Genomic DNA, 10,849 nt, shown 5'->3' on the forward strand with positions numbered 1-10,849 from the left:
TATATATATTTATTATTTCGTTCATATGCCAATGAAATAAGATGAATATATATATGTTTTTTTTCGTTTATATACCAACGAAATAGGAAAATATTTCATACATATATATTTCATTCATACATATATATTTCATTCATATATATATATATATATATTTCAGTCATATATATATATTTCATATATATATATATATAAATAGGAAATTATATATATATATATATATATATATATATATATATTTTTTTTTTTTATTTATTTCATTCATATATATATATATATTTTTTATATATAAATAGGAAATTATATGTTTTTTTTTATATATAAATAGGAAATTATATATTTTGTTTTATTTCATTCATATATATATATAACTTCACCACCCCAAAAAAAAATTATAATTTCCTATTTCTTTTTTTATTCACGAAATACAAAAAAAAATACCTATTTCGTTGATTGTGTCACGAAATGCAAAAAAAAACAAAACAAAACAAATCAGTTTTCGTTTTTATTCACGAAATTAAAAAAAAAAAAAAAAAACATACATTTCGGTGATTGTGTCACGAAATGCAAAAAAAACAAAAATCGTTTTTATTCACGAAATACAAAAACAAAAAAAACAAAAAAAAAAAAAAAAAACTGCTATTTCGTTAAGCAGTTCACGAACTGCAAACAAAAAAAAAATGTTGCGGCTATGAACAGTAAATGCTGGGCATTTCGTTGAATAATCAACGAAATGCCCATTATAGTATAAAAAAAAAAGACACCCTATTTTGATTTAATGGCTGCAAAAATAAGTAATTTTGGCTCCGGACTCCAAAAGGATTGGCTGAGAGTAAATTCATTTACTTGCACAAGCTTTGCAGGCATTTGTCGGTAGAACCTTTTTTTTCCTTTTTTTTTTATATATATATATTGTTTAGAACAAAGTTTGGTTATTTATTGGCCTGATTTTACAGAAAAAATATTGAATATGAGCTGTAAGTTTGAAAGTCAAGCGAAAAAAAAAAATTAGCTCACAAATTTTTTAACTTTTTTCAAATTAAAATGCAAATCCTAACACACTTTCAATTTCCTGATACATTTTTTCAATATAACTTCAAACACTACATTTTTTATTTTCAAACACCAGCTTAGTCTTTCCAAAACGAATTCAAGTTGAATGTACTCGTCAATAGAGTTATTAAACACTTCTAGAAAACGTAGAGCATTAATTGTTTTTCTTTTGTATATCTGAAAGTAGGAAACTTTTTTCCTCTCTCGACCAGAAAAAAGGAAAATTTATTCCTCTCTCTTAATATTTCCAAGCCCACACAATAATTTTCTCATCTTGCATCGTTTAAAACGTGTTTTATATTTTTTTTTGTTGGTTTTCGAATTTAAGGAGTACAATTTCATTTTTTGTTCTTTTTTTTTTCTCCATTTACTTTTTTCTGAATAATCGTGATATCTGGGTCAGCTTGTGCGCACCTGGACCAATTTCACGGTATATTGCTACCGCCCACCAGCAACAAGTAGCAGATGACTTTGTACACCAAATTTTAGACGGATGGCAAGCAATCACCTTGTTATATATGTTACTTGACAACAATAATAAAAAGATTAGTAGTTAATGTATTGTCTCACAGTTGTTCTTATATATATCTTCTGCACCTTCCAATATGATACTATCTCAAACCATGGCTTGCAGAAACATTATGTCCATTTTTTCCACCATGCAGACACAGAAACTTTACACTACAAAAAAACAAAGTCATCCTGAAAAGAGGATTTCTACCTATAAACCAAACACTTGGAAATATGATCATCTGCTTTCTCTTACAAGTCAATATTCTGTGAGTATTCGAACCTTAATCATTTATACCTATTTTTATCTCTTAATGTTAACGTTGGAAGATATTGCTTAATTTGTCGCGGAGTCATGATTTTCAATAAGAGGATCCAATGTATGTATAATAAACACGAAGAAGTCAAAGGTTTGCTATGTCTACTATATATGCATGAAAATACAGTGTAATATTCTGACGATCGAACCCCCTTGCTCCCCTTAGCTCCACCCATTTATTTATTTAATTGTTCGTGCAGGAAGAGAAGTACAAAGTTCAAGCTGAGAAGCTAAAAGAGGAAGTGAGTTGCACATTTTCAAACACTGTTACTCCAGTGGCCCTTCTAGAGCTTATAGACAGAATTGACAAGCTTGCCCTCAGTGGTTACTTCGAGGATGAAACCAAGGAAGCTTTGGAAAAGATTGTTATGTGCATGAATAGTGGTGTTAATTATTCAAGCTCAAAGGAGGAGGATCTCTATGCCACTGCATTGTGCTTCAGGCTCCTCAGGGAACATGGCTACCATGCTTCACAAGGTCATATTAGTAGTAATTACTCTCTCTCCGACCACTTTTACTTGTTCAATACAATACTAAAACTAAATTTTCATTTTTACATGTTCAGTTTAGCATATTAAGAGAAGTGTTTTTTTCTGACTTACCTTAACATTAACTACAAATTCCCTAATTAATTATTTTCTAAGTCTATTGAGACTATACACCAATTAATATTGATTCATGGTAAATATGCACTTCATTACTATCTCTTAATTATTTGAGTGTCTATCCATCTTCCAAATTTCAAGTTTTTGTTGCTGTACAGATATGTTAAAGGACTTCTTCGATGGCAAAGGGAAACTCGTGACAAAGAAAGTCTCAAATATCAAAACATTATTGGAGCTTTTGGAAGGATCATATCTGAGCATGGATGGTGAAAATTTACTAAACGACAAAAACCTCAAGAGCATTTTATCTATATCATCGGATATTGACAGTTTTACTAATAGCTTGAATTATCCGTTGGCAAGAAGAGTAAGATGGTATGACGTTAGAAAACACATATATGCCCAAGATGTACTAGAAGGCAACAATAATCCAATGTTGCTCAAGTTAGCAAAACTTAACTTCAATATAATTCAAGCCACGCACCAAAAAGATCTCAAAGATGTAATAAGGTAATTAATTAATCACCTTTTTTTTTAAACGGTTTGTGTCTTGACAGACTACGGTCACCTCAACTATTTCATTGAATATTCTACCTGCTAATTAAGGCAAATGAGAATCACTTTCTTGTCGTTTCTGATTTGAAAATAATATTATTACTTTTTAATTTTGTGAATTAAACAGATGGTGGAGGAATCTTTCCATAGTTGAAGATTTGTACTTTACAAGGGACAGGATAGTAGAAAGCTTCTTCTACGCTGTAGGAATTGCCTCTGAGCCTCAACATGGAAGCATGAGAAAATGGCTCACCAAAGTGATTCAATTAATTTTAATTATAGATGATGTTTATGATATTTATGGTTCATTAGCTGATGTGCAGAAATTTACTCGTGCCATAGAGAAGTAGGTCCTCACAACCTACCTAAAACATTTGATACAAGTTAAAATTAATCAAGCTATTATTTAAATGCAAAGTAATCATAAAAACGAGTTTTTTTACGTTAAATTAGGTGGGATGCAAATGAAGTACAACTGTTACCAGAGTGTATGCAGATCTGTTTCAGAGCATTGGATGATACAATGCAAGAGATATCGTTTGAAATTCAAGAACAAAAGTGTGGATCCTCAGCATTACCTTATCTGAAACAAGTGGTAAGTACTAAAGTAGCTTGTCTTTCATATATTATAACATAGTTCTGACTAATTCAGAGTCGCATCAACTAGGAAGCAGTCGGATCCATGATTTTAGATTTACATTTTAAATTTTAAGATAGGACATCAATATGATACATCATAAGCTATTTATACATAACTAAGTGACTTTTTCAACACAAATATAAAGTCTGTGCTACAGCCATTTCCCTCTGCCGAACTCGTAACTTCACCCTGCCCATGACTAGGGGTTTCCCCATTCCGAAATCCTTCTCTCTTTATTTACTAAATAATGGCAACAGAAAATACAAAGTTTCAGGAGATTAATGATATTATTTTAATAAAATGCTCAATAACGTAGCCTAAGATAAATTAACAAACGTGGAACAGGTTCGAAAATATATAGGAGTATCAACCTAAGGTGCTAGGTTACTGCCTTAAAACTAGATGTATTCTCTCATGCCAATTTATAATATCGCCTATCTATGTTATAGCATGAAAAGACCACAGGATCCATTCCCAAAAGAGCCAATTTGTCTTCACGTCAAAAATTAAATTCTATACTTGAAAAGGTCAAATTATTCCTGTACCCGTGATTTTTTATTTTTTTTATACATATGTTTGACCAAAGTCTTCTGATGTTTTCAATAATTCAGTGGGTCAACTTCTGTAAATCCTTGCTGGTGGAAGCTACGTGGTACCGCAAAGGCCATATACCAACACTTGCAGAGTATCTTGATAATGGGTTGATCTCATCCTCCGGTCCATTGCTCTCCTTTCATGTGATTTTTGGTCTGACAAATGAAATAATAAGTGAAACGCTTGATCTATGCGCAAATTTCCAAGAAATTGTTTACCACACTTCAATTATAATTCGACTTTGCAATGACCAGGGTACCTCAGCGGTAAAATTAGATCTCAAACTTACCTCATTTTTATCTTCATTCTATTCTAAAAAAATTACCCCTTTTTCCACTTGGTGTATGCTAGTACTTCTCATAATATTTTTACTCATATTGTAGGCGGAACTAGAGAGAGGTGATGTTGCTTCATCAATTTTATGTTACATGCAAGAGGAAAATGTGTCGGAGGATATAGCTAGAGAGCATATCGAAAGCATAATCTTGGATTCCTGGAAGAAGATCAATTACCATTTTAGTACGCTTTCTACATCACATAGAAAACTTGTTAAGCATGTAATAAACGAGGCACGAATGGCTCATGTCATGTACCAATTTGGGGATGGATTTGGGGTTCAAGATGGCAAAACTCGGGTCAAATATTTAGTGAAATTTTAGTGGCTTTTAAATATAAATCCGTTTCCTTTGTCGAAAATAGCAAGTTCGGATAAACTCGTTAACGATATGCTGCATCCGCTCTTGTACGCAGTCTCACCATATATTTTTGCAAAAAGCTGTCTCCCTAACTTGAAACTATGACTTCTTGATCATACACGACAATCATTATCATTTCTCTAGTTCTAACTCCCCTTTAACCTAATAAGATATTAAAACAATTAGGTGACGTGCTATATTTATATTATGACGATCAGAAATATACTTGTTCAGAGAAGAATAAAATTACTGCAAACGGATTAACGTTTTTGAAGAAATACGTGAAAACGTTTATTGACTTTAGTTGAAGAACAATAGAGGAAAATTTTGAGAAGGATAAAATTAGTCCCACAAAGCCTTTAATTGGCCAATATGACTACCCTAATTAAGATGGTGAATGGCCTAAGGACATTATATTTTGGCGATTCGACCTTTTTTTTAAAGGGGTCAATATGAGTTTGCAAAGCACAGATGATATATCCATTTTGAGAAAATGTTTCCTGGAGTACTTGCTTATTAATTAAAAGGTCTATTCTCAAGAGCTATTCCAGTTCTTGCGTATCATTTTGAATTCAGAAGACAGCTTCTCACCAACCATGTCAATATCATGGCTAACCTAATAAAGAAACTAGGGAGTTTTTTTTTTGCTAACAATACAATATATATATATATATATATATATATATATGTGCTTTGTACGTATGCATTGTGTTTTGTTTACAGTCAAACACTAAGTTTTATCAAAAAAAACTTACTTCGGGCACCTTTTCAACCCCTAAAATGACGATCCGAACGTCTACGTATCCTTGATGTATTGGGCCTACATTATTGTACGCAAAACAAATATCAGGTTCTATATAAAATATTGACGTTTCGGAGTCTTGACACACGACTAATCATTGGTCAAAGTATGGAAAAAACACTAAGTTTTTTCAAACAAAACTTACTTCGGGCACCTTTTCAACCCCTAAAATGACGATCCGAACGTTTACGTATCCTTGATGTATTGAGCCTACATTATTGTACGCAGAAAAAAATATCAGGTTCTATATAAAATATTGACGTTTCGGAGTCTTGACACACGACTAATTATTGGTCAAAGTATGGAAAATAACACTAAGTGTTGCAAAAAATAAAGTTGGCCAATTTTTTTTTTTTTGTACTGTTTATATAACGCAGTATGTTACTGCGTTATAGAAAAGAAAAAAAAAATTGGTACTTCTATCATTGAAATGCTATGATGAATAATGATTTTAAGGATCAAACTTCCTATAATTGAGTTGTTGGTTAATATGCAAATTCACTTTAGATTACTATCTAATCATAATTCTATATGTTACAAAGGGTCTTTCGCTTCAAGCACTTGCTAATAATTGACATGGTATTAACGTGCGACGCACGTTCGTAAAAACTACTGTGTGTGTGTATATATATATATATATATATATATACATACATACTAGTTTCTGGATACGTGTATCCCATATAAATGAACACAAGTTTTGTAAAATGGTACGGTACATGCAATATTAAAATATATGTGTAATGAGCAATTGAAAATCTGAAAGGGAAAAGTACAAGCTCAAACTAATGAACAGTCATCCTATTCAATAGATGATTTTTTTTCCTGTGATTTTCCAAATTCAATTGCAGCCGCAGAATATTTGGGTGCTCCTGAGATATTGTTGTCACTGTTCAAGAACGTCACGCTCTTAAATTTGTGCAAGTTGCACTTGAGATATATCCACCTTTCACAATATCTAAAAAGATTACTTAAGATTACATATCAAATGGGCTCCTTTGTGCCTCATAAAATTTTTGGACAGGTCCAAGTCCAATTTAGAGATTTATGACATTCTTTTTCTCTTGGGGGAATTACATAAATACTGGCACATGAGTAACTATTACATAATCTACAACCAATTTCATTATTACATTTATTACATGATATACTAAAAAGGAACCTTCTCTCTCTCCCGAAATCAAGAAATTCACATTATAAAAAATCCCTAAATTTAAGCTAATTAATTAATTACGTCTTTATCAGTTATAAGGTGATTTATGAAGATTCGCTTACCCAGAAAAAAGGTATTATTTTCATATATGAATAATGTTTTTCATTTGGAAACTTTTTTGTTTTACTTTTTTTTTTTTGTCTCTGTGTGTGGAAACAAAGTAGATATTATGATGACCACCAATGATGAAAATCTTCTGCTAAAATCATATTTGATAGTCTTTTTAAAAATGATATATTAATGGTATATACTTGATATAAATATATAAGATATATAATTAATACATAATTTATTTGCCAGGTGTATTTGATGCATGGATTGAAATGCTATGATGAATAATGATTTTAAGGATCAAACTTCCTATAATTGAGTTGTTGGTTAATATGCAAATTCACTTTAGATTACTATCTAATCATAATTATATATGTTACAAAGGGTCTTTCGCTTCAAGCACTTGCTAATAATTGACATGGTATTAACGTGCGACGCACGTTCGTAAAAACTAGTGTGTGTGTATATATATATATATATATATATACATACATACATACTAGTTTCTGGATACGTGTATCCCATATAAATGAACACAAGTTTTGTAAAATGGTACAGTACATGCAATATTAAAATATATGTGTAATGAGCAATTGAAAATTTGAAAGGGAAAAGTACAAGCTCAAACTAAAGAACAGTCATCCTATTCAATAGATGATTTTTTTTCCTGTGATTTTCCAAATTCAATTGCAGCTGCAGAATATTTGGGTGCTCCTGAGATATTGTTGTCACTGTTCAAGAACGTCACGCTCTTAAATTTGTGCAAGTTGCACTTGAGATATATCCACCTTTCACAATATCTAAAAAGATTACTTAAGATTACATATCAAATGGGCTCCTTTGTGCCTCATAAAATTTTTGGACAGGTCCAAGTCCAATTTAGAGATTTATGACATTCTTTTTCTCTTGGGGGAATTACATAAATACTGGCACATGAGTAAACTATTACATAATCTACAACCAATTTCATTATTACATTTATTACATGATATACTAAAAAGGAACCTTCTCTCTCTCCCGAAATCAAGAAATTCACATTATAAAAAATCCCTAAATTTAAGCTAATTAATTAATTACGTCTTTATCAGTTATAAGGTGATTTATGAAGATTCGCTTACCCAGAAAAAAGGTATTATTTTCATATATGAATAATGTTTTTCATTTGGAAACTTTTTTGTTTTACTTTTTTTTTTTTGTCTCTGTGTGTGGAAACCAGTGTTTTAAAAGGCGGGGGCGTAAGGCGAGGCGTTTTATGTCTGCCTCAGCGAGGCGTAAGCCCCGAGGCACGAGGCGTAAGCCTCATGGGACTTTAATTTTTAGTATTTTATAAAATGATATAATTATAATAAATACTTTTAAATTGGTTAAATAACGTAAAAAATTGAAGAAAACAATAAATAAGTGATATATATATATATATATACACACACACATATACATACTCCACCCCCACAAAAAAACTAATTAGAACAATCTATTATACGTACTTACAAGTTTAAGTGACTGCTCGTTACTTTTTTGAGATAGTAGAAGACAAGATAAATAATTGGAAAAGAACATATATTAGGCATTCTAGCAATAAAAAAAGGTCTTGACTTTTAAATTTAATGTTTCAGTTCCTTTTTAAAATATTTGAGTAATTACATGTTGACTTTTGAAAATTTGGGCATTATACTAAGGACTTATTTAACAAATTTCGTTTTAGTTTGAAGAAGTTTTCTGGACTTACGCCCCAACAAAAAAAAACTCGCCCCAAACGCCTAGGCTTACGCCCCAACAAAAAAAAAACTCGCCCCAAACGCCTGGGCGTACGCCCCAAATTGCTGGGCGTACGCCTTTGGGGACTTGCGCCCCGACCCATCGCCCCGAGGCATTTTTGGTACGCCCCGCCCTGGGGCTCGCCCCGAGGCTCGCCTCAAAAACGCCTTTTAAAACACTGGTGGAAACAAAGTAGATATTATGATGACCACCAATGATGAAAATCTTCTGCTAAAATCATATTTGATAATCTTTTTAAAAATTATAAATATATAAGATATATAATTAATACATAATTTAAACTTAGAATCTATATATATATATATATATATATATATATATATATATATATTCACTTTTACATTTGCACTACATTAGATATATTGTTTATATGTGTATATTATACTATATACATTTTGAGTATGAAGTATAGTTATATTGTATATTAGTGATTTTAGTTTCTCATTAGGAAATATTTTTGTTTTACATTTTTTTTTTTTTTGTGTGGAAACAAAGTAGATATTATAATGACCACCAATAAAAATCTTCTGCTGAAATAATATCAGATAGTCTTTTTAAAAATGATATATTAATGATGTATACTTGATATAAATATAGCATATACAATTAATACATAATTTATACTTAGAATAATATATCACATATATATTGTTTACACATATAATACAATATATTTAATATGCATATGTAATTAATTTTCACTTTTACATTTGCACTAATGTATGAGATATACTGTTTATATGTGTATATTATATTATATACATTTTTATTATGAGGTGTATATGTTGACACCCAATTTTGTCCCGTCTCTCCTCCGAAATACCTATTTGCGCTTCTAATATTTTTGGAAAAATAAAAAATATATATATTATGTTTACTATAATTATTAGCCCTTATCAATACCGCTATTACATTATTCTATCAATTATTCTTATTACTATTACCGCATTTATTATTATTATTTACCGTATTTTATTATTATTATTATTATTATTCACAATTTTTATCATTTCGGCATTTTTACCAGCTTACGCGCACGCATCGCATTTATCTTTGCATAATTAAATAAAAAGTATTTATTTTAGTGCGGATTTTCGAAGAAAAAATAATACATATTATTACACGGCTATCATAACACCATATGATCTTATTACCCGAGTCTAATAATCACACATTTTTTGGTATTAAGTAATATTTTGTCACCCTCGGTATATTCATTAATTAAATGGGTCTTTTATTCAAATTTAAAGCCAAACTATTTCTTGCACTCGGTCCGCATTTTGACTTACCGGACTCCAAATTAAAGCCCGATTGACTCTTGGTAATTTTAGGACTAGTCCGTATCCCTTGTCTCAATTTTTTAGAATAATCCATGTTTAATTTACTGGTCCGTTCTTTTAATACCCAGTCTAAAATTTGACCCGGTCCACAAATGGACCGGGTCCAATTCATTTTTCAGCTGAATAAGGAAACCCTTTTAGGGTTTCCCCATCACTTTCCTCCATACCACCGCCGCAACTCCCTCGTCTCCCTCCCCATTTTCATCGTCATCTCCACCATCGCACCTCTTCTCTCCTCCCATCTCCGCCATCTCCATCTATCTCTCCGTCGCCTCCATCACCTACACCCACCTTACCCTCTGACACCCCACTAACTCCACCACGCCCCACTCCTCTGACACCCACGCTACCCTCACCATCACCCCAGCTCGTTTTGTCTCCCCCGCTCCTCTCTCCTTTTCTTCAACTCAAAAGAGCCAAAACCCTATAAATGGTCGGCGTTGAATCCGAAATTAGAGAGGTTGGAAAACCCCCAAAAATTGCCTTGCAAAACCAGAGGTGAACCCGAAATCCCCTTTCAAAAAATGAGTTCTTGAATCCCTATAAATCCCCTACAAAAAATAGGGATTTCGAATCGCAAAAAAAAAAAAAAATGCTCTGAAAATCAAAGTTCTGAAACGAGTTTTGAAACCCCGAAAAAGCTCTAAAATATGAGCCTTTTAGTCACCTATAATTCCCCAAAATACGAGTTCT

At 31.6% G+C, this 10,849-nt stretch overlaps 1 protein-coding gene across 1 annotated transcript; it reads left to right on the plus strand.

Moving 5' to 3' along the window:
* The first annotated feature begins 1,587 nt into the window (after nucleotides 1-1,587).
* LOC132611312 (alpha-farnesene synthase-like) lies at nucleotides 1,588-4,952 on the plus strand. Its single transcript, XM_060325740.1, has 7 exons — nucleotides 1,588-1,832; nucleotides 2,083-2,359; nucleotides 2,646-2,997; nucleotides 3,170-3,388; nucleotides 3,496-3,637; nucleotides 4,294-4,542; nucleotides 4,660-4,952. Exons 1-7 carry the CDS (start codon nucleotides 1,659-1,661, stop codon nucleotides 4,933-4,935), a joined length of 1,689 nt encoding a protein of 562 aa, XP_060181723.1. The 5' UTR covers nucleotides 1,588-1,658; the 3' UTR covers nucleotides 4,936-4,952.
* Nucleotides 4,953-10,849: the final 5,897 nt, after the last annotated feature.

This window comes from Lycium barbarum, chromosome 9 (assembly GCF_019175385.1).
Source record: "Lycium barbarum isolate Lr01 chromosome 9, ASM1917538v2, whole genome shotgun sequence".
NCBI classification, from domain to species: Eukaryota; Viridiplantae; Streptophyta; class Magnoliopsida; order Solanales; family Solanaceae; genus Lycium; species Lycium barbarum.